Source organism: Phyllobates terribilis, unplaced genomic scaffold, assembly GCF_046119375.1.
Source record: "Phyllobates terribilis strain yellow unplaced genomic scaffold, ASM4611937v1 Scaffold_11__3_contigs__length_659146591, whole genome shotgun sequence".
NCBI classification, from domain to species: domain Eukaryota; kingdom Metazoa; phylum Chordata; class Amphibia; order Anura; family Dendrobatidae; genus Phyllobates; species Phyllobates terribilis.
This window is the reverse complement of record NW_027362771.1, coordinates 583,936,481-583,961,404: the sequence shown is the minus strand read 5'-3', so window position 1 is coordinate 583,961,404 and position 24,924 is coordinate 583,936,481. Positions and strand designations below refer to the sequence as shown.

Here is a 24,924-nt window from a genome sequence, read left to right as displayed (position 1 = left end):
CTCTCCTCCTTCTCCTAATACACAGACATCAGGACACACAGACCTCTCCTCCTTCTCCTAATACACAGACATCAGGACACACAGACCTCTCCTCCTTCTCCTAATACACAGACATCGGGACACACAGACCTCTCCTCCTCCTAATACACAGACATCAGGACACACAGACCTCTCCTCCTCCTTATACACAGACCTCTCCTCCTCCTTATACACAGGTCACACTCTTGTATACAGTCATAGTTCATAGATAAAATAAAAGGAGAATTCCTTTTATTACAAATGTAAACATGTGGTATAATGATTGTACACCCACAAGAGAGGGAACATCTGAGGTGTTAACAGCTTCATTTGTGACACCCAAATATATATATATGTACGAATCTGCACTTCAACGACGGCGGAGTAATCCCACCCTCAGTCCATCACGGAGGGTCCGGCCCATACACAGTAACATTTCTATGTCCCCCTCCAGAAGGTTCATGCGGAGCATTAAAAATAAAACATGCAGAGCAAAACTTTGCAGATCCCTCGTAACGTGGAATTATTCATCTTAGGGGGCAGATTGGATTAATCTTTGGCACTTAATGGCAAGGAAACACAAAGCTGGGCTCCTGGAAGCCCCTGCGGAGATGCTAACATACCATAGGGAGGTGCATGATGGCCACATAGATCATGAACTTGGCTCCCAATATTTGTGGGACGCCAGATTCATTTCTGTAACAATGGATTAGCTTGGGGATTCTACGTAACAATGTCTCTCGCTGGAGGAGTCGTCGCTCAGCCGGGAGTGTGATGGCGGCAGTCGCCCCCTTCCCTGTGGACCTCATACAGCCAGGAGGTTTCCGCACCATAAGGGCAGTTACATTTTGCATCTCGCCTAGCTTTGCATATAACAAGAGACATCTCTCCGACCTAATTGGGATTTTTTGCGTAATTTTCAGTGACCAAATTAACAAGAGCAACTATTCTGCTCCTTGGGGGCAGCATCATTGAGCTGCGCGGCTCCACTTGAAGGTACTGGTCCATTCTCCAGGCTTTCGTTCATCTTCTCACAGATGACATCCACTAAACGCTCGAAAACTTGCTTCACGTTGATGTTCTCTTTCGCACTTGCTTCAAAAAACTCAAATCCTTAAGAGAGAAGGAAGGAGAAACACGTGTCAGTGGAGACCTTGGGCCGGCTTTGGCTTTGGCCGTGATTTTTTTTTTACTCAGCAATATAGACACCAGGAGCAGCACAGTATTAGGAAATGCAGATTTTTTTTCATTTTTTTTTTTTTTTTTTTTTTTTATTACATTATGCTAAAAAAGCACATTTGTTTTCAATGAATCCATTTAAAGGGAATTTCAATAAAGTTTTGCCAAAAAGAAGAGGTGGCTGGAAACTTAAACAAGGGGCTGTAAACTAAAGAATTAAAAATTGCTCTGTTATTGAGAAGAGAGAAGATTTTTAATAAAAAGAAAATTGCAAACATTCTTGTTTATATGAACACTGCAATTTTAACCATTAAACGGGTTGTCCAGTACTTTTATATTGATGACCTATCCTTAGGATGGGTCATCAATATCAGTTCTGTGTTTTTCAACACTTTATGCCAACTGGATGTGGTCAATCCCGATGCCGGCCGGACGTGATCACCCCCCGAGTACTGATGCCGGCCGGACGTGATCACCCCCGAGTCCTGTGGCTGGCTGGATGTGATCCGTCCCGAGGGCCAAAGCTGGCCGGGAGCGATCCGTCCCGATGCCGGCCGGGAGCGATCCGTCCCGATGCCGGCCGGGAGCGATCCGTCCCGATGCCGGCCGGGAGCGATCCGTCCCGATGCCGGCCGGGAGCGATCCGTCCCGATGCCGGCCGGGAGCGATCCGTCCCGATGCCGGCCGGGAGCGATCCGTCCCGATGCCGGCCGGGAGCGATCCGTCCCGATGCCGGCCGGGAGCGATCCGTCCCGATGCCGGCCGGGAGCGATCCGTCCCGATGCCGGCCGGGAGCGATCCGTCCCGATGCCGGCCGGGAGCGATCTGTCCTGAGTACTGATCCCACCCGGATATGATCAGTCTCACGTCTCGGTTCTGGCTGGATGTGATCAGTTGTAGAGCAGATTAGTACAGTTCAGCCAACTATATAGAGGCCATAGCAGGGTACTGCAGATCTACTCCTATTCATTCGAAAAGAGAGAATCTTCAGTACCCCAAGACCGGGAACAGCTGATCGGTGGGGGGGTATCAGGTGTCGCACCCCCACGATCTGGTATTGATGACCTTTCCTTATGATAGGCTATTAACATAACAGTACTGGAGAACCCTTTTAAAGGCGTTTTCCACTTTTAAAAAAAAAGTGCAGCCCAAACTGCATACTTGTAAAGTAACAAACACAGACAGTAATCACCCTCCCCCAGTCCAGCGCTGGCACTCCAACACTACTCCGGTCACTATGTATTGGCAGCAGCAGTGACAACATGACTACAGAGCATATCACCACTGCCGCTAATCATTGAGCTCAGTGGCTCGAGCTGTTTACACCAGCAGAGCTGCCCAGATCAGTGATTGGCTACAGCGGTGATATGTGCTGTAGTCATGACATCACTACTACCGCTGATTTTCATTTAAGGTTAAAACTGCAGGGTTTGTACAAACATAGAACGTAATTAAAAATTCTATTTCTACTCAAAAATGAAGATATTTTTGATTTTAAAATTTAAATCTCCTTGCCTAAGTTACCGGCCAGGGTATCAGAGGTGGCCGGTTTCCAAGGGAAGGAGCGCTTGCTTGTAAGCGCTTTGCTATATAGCTTGAGAGAGCCGCTCAGAAGCCGGCTGGATCACTACATCGGACCAGCCTTGGTTTCCCTGCACTTTTCCGATTCTGCAGAGACAAAGCTGCTCAGCTGGCAGCATGAGAAAGCACATAGTTCAGGCCGGCGGTGCACAGTGCCCCCAAGTAAGCAGGAAGTCGGAAAGCAGAGGAGCGGTTTTGCTCCTGAAAACAGAGGATTAGCACACCCTTTAACCTCTTTCCAACATATAACGTACTGGTACATCGTATGCCGGCTCCCTGACTTTGATGTTGGCCGAACCCGCATCTTTCTCGGCAGATGATGGCTGTGATATTCAGCCATCATCTGCCTCTAACAGCTCCACCCATGCATGGCTGTTAACCTGTTACATGCCACTGTCGATCTCTGATAGTGGCATTTAACACACACCGGCAAGGGAGCACCCGTGCCGTGATCGCGGGGCACCGATGAGTTGCCATGACAGCCGGGGGTCCGCTGAGGACCCCTGTGCCTGTCATTACGATCCTCCCGTGAAAGCCAATGTGTAGGACCTCATGATTTTCGCTATACATAGCAGTGCTGAATCCCTGCTAGGTATAGCACAAGTGATCAGACGATCGCAGCTTCAAGTCCCCTAAGGGGTCTAAGAAATATACAGTAAAACGTAAAGAAAATGTTTTAAAAAAAATACGAAAATCAACAAAATACAAAAGTTTAAATCTCTCCTGTTGTCCCCACTAAAATACACATATAAAAGTCTGCTCTATCAAAGTATAAAATAAATTAATAAGATCGGTAAACGGAGTAATGAGAAAAAAAAAACATCAAAAACACCAGAATTGCATTTTTTTTCAGCCGCTGCAACAACACAAAAAAATGGAATAACAGGCAATAAAAGCATCACAACTACCCCAAAGTGCCAAAGTGATATCAATAAAAACATCAACTCGGGGCACAAAAAGCAAGCCCTCATATCTATGTGGATGGAAAAATGAAAAAAAAGTCATGGCTCCGGAAACGAGGAAAGGAAAAAATGAAAGCGCATAAAGGGAAAATCGCCCGGTTGTGAAGGAATTCAGCCGAATCAGCCTCACCTAGTTCTTCAGCCAGTCTGCGTCCGTCCTCGGCAGGGATGACCCGGTCATCTTCCAGGTCGCACTTGTTTCCCACCAGTAGGACCTGGGCGTTGTCCCACGAGTACGTCTTGATTTGGGTTGCCCTGTAGGGTTAAAGGGGAGAAAAGCTGAAGTTTAATTTCAGGGCATTCACCATGAGAGATGTAGGAGGCGTCAGCCACGTCGATCAAAGCTGGAGGGCCGGGGACAGAGGAGGCGCCGAGCACAGACCAGCGACACCCATCGGACTGCATACACACTGGAGCAGTTTTTATTAGATGTTCGGGGATCTGGGCACTTATGTACAGGTTGCTGGGGAGCTGTTCAAGACCACTTAAAGGTGGTGGATTTAGTTTATTGGGGGAAAACCTGATGACACGTTCTCTTTGAACACACAAGTGATAGAAGCCTAATCCCAATTGCTTACATATTTTTTAATGATGCACATGGGCTTCCGGCTCTCCCATCTCCTATTTGTACCAAAAAACATGGGAACCCCAGTCTACCATTACTTAAAGTTTCCAGATGTGAGAGCACAGACATTAAAACCATAAGTGCAATCATTTTAATTCCTGGGAATAGTCCTTTACAGTTAAAGGGGTATTCCCATCTACAAGATCCTATCCCAATATGTAGTAGGTTTAATAATAATAATAATATTAGCAAATACCTCCAATTAGAAATGTAGTATAGTTCTTCTGATTCGCTATGTCACTTTCCTCATGTGCAGGGCATTGCAGTAGCTTAGGTATCCATGGTTACGACCACAAAGAGCTGTCTAACTGTCACTATGAGTGGTCGTAACTATGGAAACCTAAGCTACTGGAATGCCCTACATGAGGAAGGCGACATAGCGAATCAGAAGAACTATACAACATTTCTAATTGGAGGAATTTGCTAATAATGTTATTATTATACCTACTGCATCTTTGAGATGGGAATACCCCTTTAAGGATCTTCTCCTTTCGGGTTGAAAAAAAGGGAACAGAGGACCCTTAGGCTATGTGCCCACGATGCAGAATTGAAGCAGAAAATTTCTGTAAGGTTTCTGCATGTTCTTGGCAGTAAAAACGAGTGCGGATTTTACACGCATTTTTGCAGCGTTTTTACATGCGGATTTGACTCGCATTTTTCAAATGCATTGTGACCTCAAATCCGCATGCAGAAACGCACAAATAGTGGACATGCTGCGGATTTTTCCGCAAGGAAAATCCGCTGCGGAAAATTCCGCAGCATGGACACAGAACATGCAGGTTTTCATTGGGGATCATGGGGCACGGATTGCCAAACGTTTTGCAAGCGTTTACGTTGCAGAAATTCCGCAGCAAAATACGCTTGAAAAACGCATAGTGGGCACACAGCCTGATTCTGCTGATAGGTTTGGGTCTAGGAGACATGTCAGGCATGAGACGCCCCATTAAGGGACACTGTCCATCCACTTGTCCCTGCCTCGAGCGGTGGCAAATCTAGAGCCATGATTGGTAGCTGATGTTCCCGACTCTCACTGTGTCCACAATGATATTCTCTCAACACCCCAGGTAATTGTGATATCCCCGTGACTCTGTCCTCCTCCTCCTCAGGCTGTTGACTCTCACGGTGGAGCCAGCACTTCGCTCTCCGCTCACTCCTACAGGCATAGTCATTATTCTGACTTCTTAAAGAGCGAGTTCACCCACAAGCACTTAACGTTCATCCTTGGATGGAAACCTGAACCCTATTTGTAGCGAAGCTGCCATAGCAGTGGCACTCAGGCCCTACTCCCGGGCACCAGTATTATAAAAGGCCCACCAGAGATCTCCTACTGATCTTTTAGTTGCTTTTCATGGTCAATGTAGATATACTACTTTACTTATCTTGTATTAGACACTTTATTATGCTCCAGAGCAGCATTCACACTTCAGCTGCGCTCAAATCTTTCTAGTTCTAGTGTTTGTATTAAGTTCAGAAACAGTTTCCACAGTATTATACAAACTCAACTCAAGGTTGCTGAAGATTTCCAATTACAATCAGCTGAATTGTGAATACAGCTCTGGAGTACAATACAGGGTAGGTTTGAAAAATGTGTCCTCCCATCAATCCCTTCAGTATTGGGGTTATTTGCTCACCAGTCCTGCACGGCATTGAATGAGTCCATGTTTGAGATGTCATACATGAGCAGGAATCCCATGGCTCCTCTGTAGTATGCGGTGGTGATAGTGCGGTATCTCTCCTGTCCGGCTGTGTCCTGTATCCATAACACAAAGACTATCAGCACAGTATGCGCAGGATAAGAGTATGACCAGGAGAAGGCGCTGCCGTAATCACATCTAGCTCCAGTGTAGTGGTGAAGTCATTGTGTACATACATTGCATTACTAATCCTGAACTGATCCTGAGTTACATCCTGTATTATACTCCAGAGCTGCACTCACTATTCTGCTGGTGCAGTCACTGTGTACATACATTACATTACTGATCCTGAGTTACATCCTGTATTATACTCCAGAGCTACACTCACTATTCTGCTGGTGCAGTCACTGTGTACATACATTACATTACTGATCCTGAGTTACATCCTGTATTATACTCCAGAGCTGCACTCACTATTCTGCTGGTGCAGTCACTGTGTACATACATTACTGATCCTGAGTTACATCCTGTATTATACTCCAGAGCTGTACTCACTATTCTGCTGGTGCAGTCACTGTGTACATACATTACATTACTGATCCTGAGTTACATCCTGTATTATACTCCAGAGCTGCACTCACTATTCTGCTGGTGCAGTCACTGTGTACATACATTACTGATCCTGAGTTACATCCTGTATTATACTCCAGAGCTGTACTCACTATTCTGCTGGTGCAGTCACTGTGTACATACATTGCATTACTAATCCTGAACTGATCCTGAGTTACATCCTGCATTATACTCCAGAGCTGCACTCACTATTCTGCTGGTGCAGTCACTGTGTACATACATTACATTACTGATCCTGTACTGATCCTGAGTTATATCCTGTATTATACTCCAGAGCTGCACTCACTATTCTGCTGGTGCAGTCACTGTGTACATACATTACATTACTGATCCTGAGTTACATCCTGTATTATACTCCAGAGCTGCACTCACTATTCTGCTGGTGCAGTCACTGTGTATATAATTACATTACTGATCCTGTACTGATCCTGAGTTACATCCTGTATTATACTCCCGAGCTGCACTCACTATTCTGCTGGTGGAGTCATTGTGTACATATGTTGCATTACTAATCCTGTACTGATCCTGAGTTATATCCTGTATTATACTCCAGAGCTGCACTCACTATTCTGCTGGTGCAGTCACTGTGTACATACATTACATTACTGATCCTGAGTTACATCCTGTATTATACTCCAGAGCTGCACTCACTATTCTGCTGGTGCAGTCACTGTGTACATACATTACATTACTGATCCTGAGTTACATCCTGTATTATACTCCAGAGCTGCACTCACTATTCTGCTGGTGCAGTCACTGTGTACATACATTACATTACTGATCCTGAGTTACATCCTGTATTATACTCCAGAGCTGCACTCACTATTCTGCTGGTGCAGTCACTGTGTACATACATTACATTACTGATCCTGAGTTACATCCTGTATTATACTCCAGAGCTGCACTCATTATTCTGCTGGTGCAGTCACTGTGTACATACATTACATTACTGATCCTGAGTTACATCCTGTAGATCTTTTATTATAAAAATGAAAAACATAACAATAATAATAACAGAAACATAACAAAATTAATAACCAGAAAATAAACAATGTAATGAACTGGTCCAGCCGCTCCCTCTCTCCTCACACACATATTATACATATATACACAATAATAACTACCTACACCATGACATCTGGTCCGGTTACCAAACAAATAATAACAATATAATAAACAATAACCGACAAATTATATACAAACTAATATATACATTCTTTTTTTTTTTTTTTTTTAAATAAATAAAATAAAATAAATACTAACTATACAAATATATACAAGACAAAACAAACCCCCCCACACTCAAGCCCACCAGTCCCGCGCCTCATGCCGCAGTCTGACGTCCATAGGACAGATCAGGCAGTGCCAGTTATTCACCGAAATAACCAGTGTCCCACAAGATGAACCCACCTCCCCCCTTTTCCCTCCACCCAACCTAACACCTACACCCAAACCCAAATATACAATATATACAGAAACAAACAATACAATAACCACAACTGACAAAGCCCAAGTTCGGCGCCTCCAGCCCTACATCACTGTCTACTGATCAATAAAACAAAAATCTATGGTGTCAGCAGCAGCCCACCACCAGGAGAGGAGATGACCAGACTAGGGCACACTAAAAGAAAAGCCCCTCAAGAGGAGAGCGGCCCTCCGTGTACCCAGTCTCTCATACTCCAGAGAACGCACCTTCACCAGGTCACCGAGTATGGTCCTAAACACATCGTCCACTGGGAGGATTTTCCGCTGCGTCGATACTAAGCACCGTGCGTTCCACGTGTGATACCTAACCACTGCGCTAACTAGAAATAAGGTGCAGCGGTCCCGACCACCCAGGTCCCCGAATGCTCCATAGGCCCATTCCGCATAAGAGAGACCGGCCAGCCAATGGAGGCGCCCACCCTGTTGTACACCTCTGTGTTAAAGGGACAACGAAGCAGGAAGTGGTCCATGCTGTCAAGCATGGTACCACAATGCTCCCGAGGACAGTTCCTGTCCTCAGAGCTCCTACACTTCAGATTGTCCCTCACACACAGTTTCCCATGGAAGCAGTGCCAAGCCAAGTCCCAAACCTTCGAAGGGATCCTGATAGAATTCAAAAGATGCAGACCCACCCCAAGATCCCGACTTGGGCAATCCCTGAGCGCCAGAGGCCTCTGAAAATGGGTCAACAGAACCCTTTTGTCAAGAAGGTTCCTTGGCAGAGTCCTGACCTCCCACATTCCCAGACCCCACCGGCGAATTACCTTCAGAACCACGGTAGCGTAAGCCGGGAGATGTCCATGCGGTGTGCGGAGATCCTTCACTTGCCCTCCTGTCTCCCATTCCTGGAAGAAAGGCTGAAACCATCCCTTACAGGAGAATACCCACGGAGGAGTCCTCTCTTTCCAGAGGTTTGCAATATTGATCTTAATGAAGGTATTCACAAGGAATACCACAGGGTTGACCATACCCAACCCTCCTAGTCTCCTCGTACGGTAAGTAACCTCCCTCTTGACCAGGTTCAGTCTATTCCCCCATAACAGTTGAAAGAACAAACTGTAGACCCGAGTCCAGAGAGGCTCTGGCAAGATGCACACACTGCCCAGATAGATCAGCAAAGGGAGCAGGTAAGTTTTGATCAGGTTTACCCTTTCCCTTAGGGTCAAAGACCAACCCTTCCATTGGTTCACATTCTGAGTGGCGATCTCTAGCCTGCTGTCCCAATTTTGTTTGGGGTAATCCCCCTGGCCAAATTCGATGCCAAGAACTTTTGCAGAGACTTTGGGTTCTGGAAGGGTGTCCGGGAGATCAAAACCAGGATCTCCTCCTCCCAGCCAGAGACTCTCACACTTATCCCGGTTGATCTTAGACCCGGATGCCTCCGAGTAGCGATTTACCTCTGACATCAGCCATTCTGCCTCCCCATCAGAGGAAACAAAAACGGTGACGTCATCGGCATACGCCACCACTCTCAGAGTGGCTTCCGGTGCTGCCCGGTCCATCCCGATCCCAGCCAACGGTCCACGCTCCACCCTCCTAAGAAGTGGGTCAATCGCAAACACGGGCTCAAGGGACAACCCTGGCGAACACCACACCCAACCTCAAAAGAGCTGCCAATCCAACCGTTCACAAGCGGGAAACTCTCTGCCCCAGAGTACAAGGTCTTAAGCCAATCAACAAACCCCCCCGGCAGGCCATACCTCAGAAGGACAGACCAGAGGTACTCATGATTAACCCGATCAAACGCTTTTGCCTGGTCCAATGACAGCATGTACCCCTTCCAGTGGCCAGCCCTACCCTGCTCCACCGCCTCTCGGACACAGAGTACAGCACTAATTGTACTGCGGCTCGGAACAGAGCAATGCTGGGCCCCCGAAAGGAGCTGGGGTGCAAATTTCACCAGCCGATTAAACAGCACCTTTGCCAAAACCTTCCTGTCTGCATTGAGAAGCGCTATGGGACGCCAATTCTCAATGCAAGATGGGTCCTTACCCTTTGACAAGATGATCAGGGCAGACCTCCTCATTGACTTTGGCAGAGTGCCCGAGGAAAGACACTCATTGAATACCTCAGTCAAGAGGGGAACCAAGGCGTCCTTAAAGGTCTTATAGAATTCAGATGTTAAGCCATCCGGACCGGGAGATTTCTTCAGGGCAAGCCCTTCAATCGCCAACTTAACTTCCTCTTCCCTGATCATCTCTGTCAAAACGCCAAGAGAGGGGTCTACCCCTGGTTCGGGGACGGCTTCAGCCAGAAAAGCCGACATCTCATCCCAATCCAGATCCCTCTTCCCCAAGAGGTGCGAGTAGAAGGATCTGACGACCTCCAGGATCCCTGATCTGGATCTTTTCAGGGACCCCGCAGTGTCAACCAGTCCTGTAACAACTTTACTATTCACTGACATCTTGCAGTTTCTATAAGGGTCGGGCGAGCGGTACTTCCCGTAATCCCTCTCAAAAACCAAAGATGCGTGTCTATCATACTGACACCTCATTAGCAAAGATTTCACTCTGGAGATCTCCTCGCGGCTACCTCCAGTTGACACAAGATGCTCGAGTTTCCTCCTCAGGCCCTGATACAGGCGGTACCTGTCCAGGCTCCTGAGGCTCGAGAGCTGGCGGAAGAATCTCGCCACCCTTTTCTTAAACATCTCCCACCACTCTGACTTACTACTACAAAGATCCAGTAAGGGTACCTGGCTCTGAAGAAAATCCTCAAAGGACTGTCTTATCTCCGCTTCTTCCAAGAGAGCCGAATTGAGCCTCCAAAAGCCTCTTCCCATCCGGGGGCTCTCTGTAACATTCAGGGAAAACAAAATCAAACAGTGATCGGAGAACTCCACCTCAACAACAGATACTGCTGAAGAGACGGCTTCCTCCTTTAAATAAAACCTGTCTATCCTGGACCTACAGTTACTTCTATGACAGGTGAACCCCTCGTGGCCTGCGGTGTGCCGGATGTGGACATCCACCAGGCGGGCCTCACTAGCTATACTATTAAGGGCAACGCTATCATAAGTCAGCTTGTCTCTGGAACCTCCTCTATCCCGGGGCCTCGTGACAGTGTTGAAGTCCCCTCCAAAGACGACCTGCCGACTCGTAAAAAGGTAGGGCTTGATCCTCATAAAGAGACACTTCCGGTCCCATTTAGATTGGGGACCATAGATGTTAATGAGCCGAAGCTCTTGTCCCTTCATGAGGACATCTAATATCAGGCACCTCCCCATTTCTAACTCAATACCCGTCGGCATTCTACCGGTGCGGTAAAAAGGACCGCCACTCCGCTATACGGCTCGGCCGCAAGAGACCAATAGGAGGGCCCGAGTCTCCACTCCCTCTTAGCTATAAACACCTCTGCCATATTTGGCAGCCTGGTCTCTTGCAAAAAGAAAATGTCAGCTTCAACCCGGCTGAGAAAATCAAAGGCCGCAAATCTAGCCATGTTTGACTTAATGCTGGCGACATTAATGGACGCCAGCGTCAACGGAGTGGGTACCGCCATCATTGGTGATTGAGTTAGATGGCTTTCTTCTTCCCACTCCCCTTATCCTCTGCCTCAGAGGAGGAATCCTTCCCCCTCTTTAATGACACAGAGGTGTCCATTCCCACATTTTTCCTTCTTTTTTCGTCCTCGTCTCCGGACTCTGGGCCAGTCCCTCCCCCCAAGGACCTTGCATCCCCAGGAGAAGGAGACTCGGCGCCCCCTGTAAGCTCCGCTGAAGCCGGAACCTCAGCCTCCTCCTCAGAGGAAGAGATGTTATCAAGGGCTTGGAACCGGTTAGAAAGACCAACTAGAGGGGAGTCGGCTTTACCTTCCTTAGGTACCTTGGTCAGAGCGGGAGAAGATGTTTTATCTCCCTTCTTTCTCTTCTTTTTGGTGCCGAGCTTACGCTTGTGCTCTAGCCACTGCTTATTATCCTCATCCATACTTTCATAATGGGAGGATTCTGAAGCAGAGGCAGTTTCCTCCCTGTGGATCCTCCTGACCTCCTCATCCAACTCATCATCCCTCGGGGCCTCAGCAGCAACACTGGCATCCAGGACAGGGGCTGCCCCGGTAGTCTGGGGCTCGCCCCGCTCCCTCTCCTGTCTGCGCTTGTCTAGACGCCTCAGCTGGGCAGGCGTCTTTTTATTGCTTTTCTTCCCTGGCCCCTCAGCTCCCCCACCCCTGCTAGTCCCCTCTCCAGCAGAATCGGCCTCACGGCTTACTCCCACCGGGGTCTCGACTGCATTAGCAAAGGAGCGAGGACAACGGCTGAATGGGTGGCCTAACTCACCACACAGGTGGCACCTAATCTCCACACAAGAGGCGGCAAGATGGCCGACACCCCCACACAACGCGCATTTCTGCACGGAGCAGTTTGCACTGAAGTGTGTGGGGTCGCCGCACCTGTGACAGAGCTTCGGTTGCCCCTGGTAGAAGACCAGGATACGATCCCTACCCAGGAAGGCAGACGATGGAATGTGGGCAACCGTACCACCTGAACGCTTAAGTTTTACCATAAACGTCCAGGCCCCTGACCAGATACCAAACTCGTCGCGGTTTTTCTTTGGCATCTCCACCACCTCTCCATACTGACCAAGCCACGTCATGATGTCATAGCAAGAAAGCGACTCGTTACGAGTCATCACGGTCACTTTCTTGATCTGGTTTTGGCGAGACACTGCCTGAACGGCAAAGTCTCGCCAGCCGGGCTCATTTTTTGCCAACTCATAATTCGCCCAGAAGAGCTCAAGCCCCTCCGGTCGAACAAAGCTGACATCAAACTCAGGCGTGGAATAGGGATGTATCAAGGCGTAGATGTCAATCGCCTTGAAGCCCATCCTCAGCAGGAGCTCCACAACTTTAGACCTTGGAGGACATGCATCACTGCCCCTCCACCGAAGACGGACCACATTCCTACGCACACTGCCTGGCCCGGCTGTTGGGAGGGACCACACTGTATCTCCCCCTTTTTGCTCTCGGAAGGCCCCGAGGCCATGCCTCTCTATCCAGAAGGATAGATCAACCTCTCGACCCTCTACCATTAGTGATCTCTCCCCCTTCTTTAGAGCCTCCAGAAGGCGCCGTTGCAACATGCCGTCCCCAAAGCCTGGAGACGAGGAGGATGCCCTATTTGCCCCGGAGGTGACACTGGCATAACTCTGGACAGGTGTTGCCACCCCCGGGGGGGCAACCGGACCAGTGACCACATCAGCCCCGACAGTATCACCATTACCCACCTCCATCTCACCCTCCACCAAACCAGCAACCACACCACTAGACAATGAATTATCCTCATTCACCTCCACCACCACATTCATTCCTGCTGGACCAGTAACAATGGTGGATGACCTTTTGACCTCCGCATCAGGCACAAGGGGCTCAGTCACCTCCATAGAGCTGGAGGCGACCTCACCCCCGGTCTTATGTGTGCCCTCCACATCATCGGTCGGTAATTTCCGCTGTTTGGCATTTGGTATAATGTGCCGCTGATCTCTAGCTGCAGTTAGGCGCCGCTGATCTTTAGCATCAGGATCTTCCGGACCAGCGACGCCAACACAAAATAGCACTTTCGTGGGAGGACTGGAACGCTCAGCCCCAACTGCCCCCTCACACTGCCGCCGCTTCTCAACTAAGTGATCAGCGGCAACAGCATTCAGAGGCGCCGAGGCTACCGGAGCTGCCTCCGACACCGGGCTGCTCCCCCCTCCCACTGAGGAGCGCACCACAGCATCGTGGCCTGATGGAACGCCCGCCGCCGGGCCGCCCTCACTGTCCAGCCTCTCGGCTGATGCACCTCCTGCTATGTCCCCACTACTACAAGCAGAGACGGAGCTCTGCGCCTCACTACCGCACTCTGTAATCTCCCCGCGCCTTTGCACCGGATCCACAGCAGAACCCGGGCTGGGCTGGGCAACGGGGCTTATACAGCGAGCTGAGCCTGCCGCCGACTCAGGGGGTACAGGGAGGGGGGCATAGACATAGCTTACCGCTTCCTGCAGCTTTGGCGTGGTCTTCTTTGCCTTTTTGTGGCCCCCAGGTGCCTCTTCTGGTAGATCGTCACCAAGATGGAAGTTTTGGAGGCACACTGGGGACTCCAGGAGCTTTATCTCCGCCATTAGCGCCCCTCCTTGGCCGCTGCTGTCACTGTCCTCCCCAGAGCCGGCAGAACTGCGACCGGATGTCACTGTCGCCTGTCCTGCAGGGAGCTCGCTGCACGTGGCCTGCGGGTGACTTTGCAGGCTGCCAGGTGGGGCTTGCTGCTGGTCATCATCACTCATCATCCACCTGGCTCTCAGGCTGCAGCCCTATCTGCCTTTGCTCTCTGGTATCAGCCATTTCTCTAAAGCGGTCTTCATTTATAAGTTTTTCTTTGAAAGGACCACTCTGCTCCCTGATGGTGGCTTTCCTAAGTTCCAGGCGTTGAATTTCACTGCTCAGTCTTTTTACCTCGGCTTGGAGTTTTGCCTTCCTTGGTTTGGAGGCCCCCGCAGCTTTGGCGCTTGTGCAGCGCAGCTCCTCCCGGAGCCTCCTGATGAGCTTACTGGCATCTTCATACTCACGGAGGTGGATCATGACCCGGGAGGCATAGGTGGACACAGACACCCGGGGTCCCTGCAGCGCCCATTCCCCCTCAGGGAGGTCGGCCTCACCTCCGTGAGCACTCAGCTTTCCTCCGGAAGGAGCGCCATCTTGCACGCCGCTGTCAGGCTTTTCCTCCATGCTGGAAGCCTTGCGGCTTCTGGGGGTCTCCACAATCCCGGGGGGAGTAGGAGCCACATTGCTGCGACTCCTGGTGCAGCGTCTCACCCCCAAGTCCTCTGATGTGCAGGCCGGTTGCTGGTTTCTTCTGCCCCCCGCCGGCCTGGTTCGGGAAGCAGAAGCCTGGGACTTGGCTCCATCACTCATCCCAGAAACCCGCTCCCTCCCTGGGAAAGAGAGAGAGCAGGTCCCCAGGTGGAGAGGTGTTGGTTTCTCAGAGATCAGGAGCTCACAGCAGGATCTGCAGCCACCACACCCGTAATCAGCACACTGACTAGCAGCTGATCAGAGCTGCACCCAGTATGCTGCTGGTGCAGTCACTGTGTACATACATTACATTACTGATCCTGAGTTACATCCTGTATTATACTCCAGAGCTGCACTCACTATTCTGCTGGTGCAGTCACTGTGTACATACATTACATTACTGATCCTGAGCTACATCCTGTATTATACTCCAGAGCTGCACTCACTATTCTGCTGGTGCAGTCACTTTGTACATACATTACATTACTGATCCTGTACTGATCCTGAGTTATATCCTGTATTATACTGCAGAGCTGCACTCAATATTCTGCTGGTGCAGTCACTGTGTACATACATTACATTACTGATCCTGAGTTACATCCTGCATTATACTCCAGAGCTGCACTCACTATTCTGCTGGTGCAGTCACTGTGTACATACATTACATTACTGATCCTGAGTTACAACCTGTATTATACTCCAGAGCTGCACTCACTATTCTGCACTGCAGCTCGGAAGTATAATACAGGATGTAACTCAGGATCAGTAATGTAATGTATGTACACAGTGACTCTACCAGCAGAATAGTGAGTGCTGCTCTGGAGTATAATACAAGATGTAACTCAGGATCAGTAACGTAATGTATGTACACAGTGACTGCACCAGCAGAATAGTGAGTGCAGCTCTGGAGTATAATACAGGATGCAACTCAGGATCAGTACAAGATCAGTAATGTAATGAATGCATGCAGTGACTCTACCAGCAGAATAGTGAGTGCAGCTCTGGAGTATAATACAGGATGTAACTCAGGATCAGTAATGTAATGTATGTACACAGTGACAGCACCAGCAGAATAGTGAGTGCAGCTCTGGAGTATAATACAGGATGTAACTCAGGATCAGTAATGCAATGTATGTACACAGTGACTGCACCAGCAGAATAGTGAGTGCAGCTCTTGAGTATAATACAGGATGTAACTCATGATTAGTACAGGATCAGTAATGTAATGTATGTACACAGTGATTGCACCAGCAGAATAGTGAGTGCAGCTCTGGAGTATAATACAGGATGTAACTCAGGATCAGTTCAGGATTAGTAATGCAATGTATGTACACAATGACTTCACCAGCAGAATAGTGAGTGCAGCTCTGGAGTATAATACAGGATGTAACTCAGGATCAGTTCAGGATTAGTAATGCAATGTATGTACACAATGACTTCACCAGCAGAATAGTGAGTGCAGCTCTGGAGTATAATACAGGATGTATTTCAGGATCAGTAATGTATGTACACAGTGACTCCACCAGCAGAATAGTGAGTGCAGCTCTGGAGTATAATACAGGTTGTAACTCAGGATCAGTAATGTAATGTATGTACACAGTGACAGCACCAGCAGAATAGTGAGTGCAGCTCTGGAGTATAATACAGGATGTAACTCAGGATCAGTACAGGATCAGTAATGTAATGTATGTACACAGTGACTGCACCAGCAGAACAGTGAGTGCAGCTCTGGAGAATAATACAGGATGTAACTCAGGATCAGTAATGTAATGTATGTACACAGTGACTGCATCGGCAGAATAGTGAGTGCAGCTCTGGAGTATAATACACGTTGTAACTCAGGATCAGTAATGTAATGTATGTACACAGTGACTGCACCAGCAGAATAGTGAGTGCAGCTCTGGAGTATAATACAGGATGTGACTCAGAATCAGTACAGGATCAGTAACGTAATGTATGTACACAGTGACTGAACCAGCAGAATAGTGAGTGCAGCTCTGGAGTATAATACAGGATGTAACTCAGGATCAGTAATGTAATGTATGTACACAGTGACTGCACCAGCAGAATAGTGAGTGCAGCTCTGGAGTATAATACAGGATATAACTCAGGATCAGTAATGTAATGCATGTACACAGTGACTGCACCAGCAGAATAGTGAGTGCAGCTCTGGAGTATAATACAGGATGTAACTCAGGATCAGTACAGGATCAGTAATGTAATGTATGTACACAGTGACAGCACCAGCAGAATAGTGAGTGCAGCTCTGGAGTATAATACAGGATGTAACTCAGGATCAGTACAGGATCAGTAATGTAATGTATGTACACAGTGACTGCACCAGCAGAACAGTGAGTGCAGCTCTGGAGAATAATACAGGATGTAACTCAGGATCAGTAATGTAATGTATGTACACAGTGACTGCATCGGCAGAATAGTGAGTGCAGCTCTGGAGTATAATACACGTTGTAACTCAGGATCAGTAATGTAATGTATGTACACAGTGACTGCACCAGCAGAATAGTGAGTGCAGCTCTGGAGTATAATACAGGATGTGACTCAGAATCAGTACAGGATCAGTAACGTAATGTATGTACACAGTGACTGAACCAGCAGAATAGTGAGTGCAGCTCTGGAGTATAATACAGGATGTAACTCAGGATCAGTAATGTAATGTATGTACACAGTGACTGCACCAGCAGAATAGTGAGTGCAGCTCTGGAGTATAATACAGGATATAACTCAGGATCAGTAATGTAATGCATGTACACAGTGACTGCACCAGCAGAATAGTGAGTGCAGCTCTGGAGTATAATACAGGACGTAACTCAGGATCAGTAATGTAATGTATGTACACAGTGACTGCACTAGCAGAATAGTGAGTGCAGCTCTGGAGTATAATACAGGATGTAACTCAGGATCAGTACAGGATCAGTAATGTAATGTATGTACACAGTGACTGCACCAGCAGAATAGTGAGTGCAGCTCTGGAGTATAATACAGGAAGTAACTCAGGATCAGTACAGGATCAGTAATGTAATGTATGTACACAGTGACTGCACCAGCAGAATAGTGAGTGCAGCTCTGGGGTATAATACAGGATGTAACTCAGGATCAGTAATGTAATGTATGTACACAGTGACTCCACCAGCAGAATAGTGAGTGCAGCTCTGGAGTATAATACAGGATGTAACTCAGGGTCAGTTCGGGATCAGTAATGTAATCTATGTACACAGTGACTGCACCAGCAGAATAGTGAGTGCAGCTCTGGGGTATAATACAGGATGTAACTCCGGATCAGTAATGTAATGTATGTACACAGTGACTCCACCAGCAGAATAGTGAGTGCAGCTCTGGAGTATAATACAGGATGTAACTCAGGATTAGTAATGTAATGTATGTACACAGTGACTCCACCAGCAGAATAGTGAGTGCAGCTCTGGAGTATAATACAGGATGTAACTCAGGATCAGTACAGGATCAGTAATGTAATGTATGTACACAGTGACTGCACCAGCAGAATAGTGAGTGCAGCTCTGGGGTATAATACAGGATGTAACTCAGGATCAGTAATGTAATGTATGTACACAGTGACTGCACCAGCAGAATAGTGAGTGCAGCTCTGGAGTATAATACAGGATGTAACTCAGGATTAGTAATGTAATGTATGTACATAGTGACTGCACCAGCAGAATAGTGAGTGCAGCTCTGGAGTATAATACAGGATGTAACTCAGGATTAGTAATGTAATGTATGTACACCGTGACTGCATCGGCAGAATAGTGAGTGCAGCTCTGTGAGTATAATACAGGAGGTAACTCAGGATCAGTAATGTAATGTATGTACACAGTGACTCCACCAGCAGAATAGTGAGTGCAGCTCTGGAGTATAATACAGGATCAGTACAGGATAAGTAATGTGATGTTTGTACACAGTGAGTCAATGTTTTATGAACATTAAGTCGATATGTAATTTGTAAAATATTGTGTAAAGGAGGAGTTAGCGTTTAGCCGCTCAGTGACAGGCCAGAACACACCCTTAATACACGATACATCTGCGGTCCCTACAATTAGATACACAATGTTGGCTTGCAGTCATATAAGGTTATTGGTGGAGGCTGCGGCCCATTCACTTGTCAGAGAATAATTTGGGATTTCTTACCCAGATTTGCAGCTTTACCCTCTTCTCATTCCTATACACTGTCTTCACCTTAAAGTCTATCCCCACGGTGCTGACAAAGGCGGAGGTGAAGGAGTCATCAGCGTAGCGGAACAGGAATGAGGTCTTCCCCACACTGCTGTTCCCGATGATCAGGAGCTTAAACATGTAATCAAAATTCTGGTCGGCAGCGTCTTTCTGAGGTTGGCGGGTGTCATTGGCAGATGCCATCTGTCGTAAGAGAAGAATTACTGTATTATCCCAATGGCCGGAGATTTCTGTAGTTTATCAATGCAAAGTCCGCTCTACGCTTATGATGTGTCGGCCTCTTTACTTTAAAGAGGAGGGTCTCTGAAGGCCCTTATATGATAGGTCAGTCTCATGTCATAAGGTTTGTGATCTGCAGAGATCACACTATTGAGACCCCAATTCTTTCTGACCTATGAAGAGGAGGCCACATACATACATGGAGTCCCCTCCTTATCGAAATGATGGGGGAAACAGGAAGGTCTCTCCATTGATGGTCAATAGTAGCATGGGCCCATTCTTATAATCAAAAAACAGAGTTCATCCAGCTTCTTGTAAATTTGCAGGTTTATTGAAGAATAGGAGATCTTTTAAAGCATGCTATTTACCAAAGCAACATGGCAGCGACGCGTTTCAAACGTACAAGCGCTCAGACAAAGAATAAACAAAAAACGCCGTGTGTGTTTGAAATGCGTCGCTGCCATGTTGCTTTGGTAAATAGCATGCTTTAAAAGATCTCCTATTCTTCAATAAACCTGCAAATTTACAAGAAGCTTGATCAACTGTGGTCCGGTGGATCCTGTGCTTCCATGCGCCTAGAGCTTGGGTGAGCTGTTTTTTTCTTTTTTCTCCCATTCTTATAATCTGTGTCGTGTCCTAACAGCAAAACGCAACTATAGCGAGTCACACCTCGTACACAATATAAGGTCAAATGCACTGGGACATGCGTCTTATTCATTGAGTTCAAGGTTTTCATTAAGATCCATTACCAGAGGTGTAAAAATACAGCCCCTCGCCCCCAGTGTATGATATCCGACCATCTGACCACTCATCCCCCAATTTATAACATCCGGCCCCTCGCCCCCAGTGTATAACATCCGACCCCTCGCCCCCCCCCCCAGTGTATAACACCCGGCCCTCGCCCCCTCCCAGTGTATAAGACCCGGCCCCTCGTCTCCGGTGTATAACATCCGACCCCTCGTCCCCGGTGTATAACATCCGACCCTCGCCCCCCCCCCAGTGTATAAGACCCGGCCCCTCGTCCCCGGTGTATAACATCCAACCCCTCGCCCCCCGTGTATAACATCCGACCCCTCGTCCCCCGTGTATAACATCCGACCCCTCGTCCCCCGTGTATAACATCCGGCCCCTCGTCCCCGGTGTATAACATCCGACCCCACGCCCCCGGTGTATAACATCCGACCCCACGCCCCCGGTGTATAACATCCGACCCCTCGCCCCCGGTGTATAACATCCGGCCCCTCACTCCCCGGTGTATAACATCCGGCCCCTCACTCCCCGGTGTATAACATCCGGCCCCTCACTCCCCAGTGTATAACATCCGGCCCCTCGTCCTATAACATCCGGCCCCTCACTCCCCAGTGTATAACATCCGGCCCCGCGCCCCCGGTGTATAACATCCGGCCCCTCGTCCCCGGTGTATAACATCCGACCCCTCGTCCCCGGTGTATAACATCCGACCCCTCGTCCCCGGTGTATAACATCCGACCCCTCGTCCCCGGTGTATAACATCCGACCCCTCGTCCCCGGTGTATAACATCCGACCTCCCGCCCTTGGTGTCAAACCTCCGGCCCCTTGTCATGCTGTCATCCCTTACTACCATGTGACAGAATAGCTGGTGGTGCAGATCTCAGTGATACCAGCGCAGTCCTGTAATAGGAGCCACCGGGGTAACAAGTCCGTTTTCTTCCTCCTAAATCCTCCCCCATCACTTGTGAGTGATATTATTGAGAAGTGAATACAGCCGTACATCACCAAGCACAATGCCGAGCATCGGATGGAGTGGTGTAAAGCCGCCACCACTGGACTCTGGAGGAGACGTGTTCTGTGCAGTGATGGATCACACGTCTCTGTCTGATGGAGGAGTCTGGGTTTGGTGATTCCAGGAGGACGTTACCACCTGACTGCATTGTGCCGCTGTACAGATGGTGGAGGAGGATAATGCCCTGAGCTGTTATCAGGGGGCGGCCTCGACATCTTAGTTCCAGTGATGGGAAATCTTAATGCTTCAGTACAAGACATTGTGGACAATTGTAGCTTCTGGCTTTGTGGGAACAGTTTGGGGAAGACCCTTTCCTCTTCCTCATAACTGCCCAGTGCAGAAGCTCCATACAGACATGGAGGGGGGAGATTGTGGAAGAACATGAGCGGCAGCACAGAGCCCGGACCTCAGCCCCATCTAACACCTAAAATAGAGATAGTGAGCCCGGTCTCCTCCCAACATCAGGATCTGACCCCACAAATGCTCCAAAATTCCCACAGATGCCTTCAAAATCTTGTAGAAATCCTTCCCAGAAGAGCGGGAGCCGTTATATCTGCAGAGGGGCCGACTCCATATCAATGGCTATGAATGTAGACCAGGACGTGAGAAAAGCTCCTGGAGGTGTAATGTGTACGCGCCCCAATACTTTTCTCCATATCCTGTACTTGAGCTGATTGCTAACATGAGACACGAGCACTGGATCCAGTAAGTCCGGTCCAGATAGTGTAAGAACGGCTACTAGCGCTGCAGGGCACGACGGGGCGCCGTGAACCAACGTAGAAGTTACTCTGCTTTCTTGAAGTTCCACTGATCTTCAACACGGCAGTGATTATGTAGGCGTCCCACCAAATAAGACGCAGAATTACTGAAATACCTGAGATGTACTGAAATCACTTTCAACGCAAGAATTATTTCTACTGCAGTCATTCATACGTAGTGATGGCGGAGCTGCCGGCTTACATGGGGTTTCTCTTATACGGAAGCATTACATATATGGCAATGCCATGATAGCATTCAGCTATCACAGTCTCTGCCTTTATGAGCAGGAAGCACATGATAATATAGGAAAATATACCATATAGGCTATTTTATGGCTGTCGGTGCAATTGAAATTTGACCGTCAGATACACAACTGATCAGTCGTCCAGCTGTAACTTTACATTTACCGCCAGTACTACAGCAGATATCCATACTGTATATTTATGGGACAATCGTTTTCTTGCTGCTACATGTCCCTATTGCCCCCTTAAAGTTACATACCTGCTTCCATCTAGAAACTAAACTTTTATATCTTTATTGGAACTCTGAACTTCGTTTTCCTTGGCCACCACTAGGGGGAGCTCACTACTTTCTGAGATAGACAGCACTATAAATCGAGATGCAGTGAGCTCCCCCTAGTGGTGGCTGCTCAAAGTCAGAATTGAATTATTTCACTGTAGCTACAGACAGGTCGGAGGCTTTAAATAAATGTTGTGACAGAAGTAATCCATTGAAAGGCCTGTCTATTCTGTACTTAGCATTAATTATCTGTCCCTTACATCAATGAACTGAAAAAAAAAAAAAAAAAGGAAAAGTGAGTTTGGGGGACACTAGAGGATAGAAAAATAGTCATCAATCATCAAGACAGTCAATAAACCTGCCTGTCCCGAGCCATCTTCAATACTTCTGGAGACATCATATGCCATCTACCATCCAATAATCAACAGCGTACCTAATGGTGCCCATACACCTTCATGAATGTGTTGTCATTGAGGAGAGGGGAGCACGTTCCTGCTGGACATCTCTGGCGGCTTATCTCCCCTACAAATGAAAGGATATGGGCATTCACGCAAATACGATGGTCGACCGACCCACCCAAATCTGGTAGTATGACTCTCTTTAATCTTGGATCTCAAAGCAATGCAGACTTTATTAGTCCAGGAAGGTCCTTCAGACATTACTTTACCCTGCAGGTCATTTCAGACTTGAAGTGGGTGATGCATAAAGACCAGGTTTTCATTTCTTGAATCTATAGTATCATCCGGCTCGGACAACCCAGAAGAGACAACGTTACCCCCTTCTCCCTCCACCATCAGATAACCGTTTTCTACAAATCTAATACAGAGAACAATTTCTGTAAAAGTATTAAGGTTGGATCATTATTTGATTCTGTGTGTAATAGAACAAGGACAGGAACTGATGGTCAAGGTCTGAAGATCTGCCCACACAAGCAGCCAGTCATGGTGCCATCTGGAGCATTTCGAGGTCACATCTTTGAGACAAGTTTGACTACTCCCGAGTGACACATCTCCACGAATATCTTACCAAATCACAATCCCTTCAGGATTGTACACTACGCATAGGTGAGGACCATATGGACATAAGTGTACTACAACTTTCAGCATCGAGGACATACAACGAGGAGAGGAAAAGAGGCAACTGAGCACAAAGAGGAGGCCTTCTTATGATGCTGGTCCACCAAAGCCTGAAGCTTGTTTGGCTTTTAGTTCCTTTTCATGGTCCAGGGGTTGATATATTCCAAATGGGGAGGAGAGTTCAGCACCAAAAAGACAAGTAACCAACATGGACTAGGGGAGGGGGGGAATACAGGGACTATCCATAAGCAGGAGACACAGGCATCAGGGGACTGTCCATAGGCAGGGGAGGGGGCAGATGTGTTGACCTGGAGGAGCCATTAAGTCATTACAGTCCTATGTGATTAATGTCTTACGTGGAATTCCTCTTCTAATGGAAAGTCATTCTGAGCAGTCGGAGCTGAGCATTGTGTCCAGCCAACCTGGGTGTTACACTGCCTACACCCCAAAGCAAATAAAACCCAGGAGCTGGGATCTCCGCCGTGCTTACAGAGGCTGATAAAAAAACAAAAGCTGCTATAAAATAAACCTCTTCCAAATGTACTAGGCATGGGTGCAGTCGTTCGGGGGTACCGCACACTACTCTGGTATATGAGACCCTGCCGCTTGCTCATAATGTTGCACTAATGGGGAAAGCCATTAATTTTCCATGCTCCCCCCCACAATCGGCAGCGTCAATGGGATTTACACCCCACCAACCACCCGAAAATATCTCAGTGCCAGGATTATAATTACTACATGCCCTGATTATAGGGCTAGCCAAATTAAAAAGCGCCATATAAATTCTGTATTATTATATATTATGTCACGGCCCAGCAGGGAAATGCAATATACTGGGCTGGTGGCTGACAACACCCTGCCCCATCTGTCAGATCACGATGGGCCTTCCCAGCCGCCCATCCATTATATCCAGCAGTCCAAGGAATACTCCTAGTGAATAAACAGCCTGCGCACTGTACGGGGAGCGGACCCCAGGAGACGGACGTCCCAGAGACCTAGCCCACCATGCACACAGTCTATATATGTATATAGTGCACACTAGAATAATCACATTAGTACATAGGGATATGTGGAGGAAACACACATGACTCCTGGCACATACACACCCACATGTAAGGAGACGTGTCCCAGGATGGGGACACAGCAGCTGCTGGTGACAGTGGTGGCGTTGTGCTGTCTAGCCCCAGTATATACAGTCATCAGTATACTACCTTCTCCAGCAGGGTCCAGCCGGCACAGGCTCAGCTTCTTGGTCACTCTTTCCACTTGCAGTGGGTTCCCTGTCACTGTCCAGCAGCCTGTGTGCTCTGTCTATTGCAGCACTCTCTTGCCCCTGTCTATATGTTACTTTCTCTGTCCCCCCCCCCTGAACTGTCTCCTGCTGTCTGCTGCTGTCTCCTGCCCTCCCTCCCGGATCTGTCTGTTTGCAGGTAGCTCTATCTCTCCAAACTGAGGTGTGCCTCCTTCCCCTGCATTCTCCCTCCTACTCTCCTAGCA

The 24,924-nt window shown here is 48.1% G+C and overlaps 1 protein-coding gene across 1 annotated transcript; it reads right to left on the bottom strand.

Annotated features, from left to right (window-relative positions):
* Nucleotides 1–248: 248 nt before the first annotated feature.
* Nucleotides 249–24,924, bottom strand: RAB3D (RAB3D, member RAS oncogene family). The gene is made up of 5 exons (XM_073654283.1): nucleotides 24,639–24,924; nucleotides 19,047–19,274; nucleotides 5,997–6,115; nucleotides 3,871–3,995; nucleotides 249–1,131 (listed from the first exon to the last, which is right to left on the bottom strand). The coding sequence occupies exons 2-5, from the start codon at nucleotides 19,272–19,274 to the stop codon at nucleotides 950–952; spliced, it is 654 nt and encodes a 217-aa protein (XP_073510384.1). The 5' UTR covers nucleotides 24,639–24,924; the 3' UTR covers nucleotides 249–949.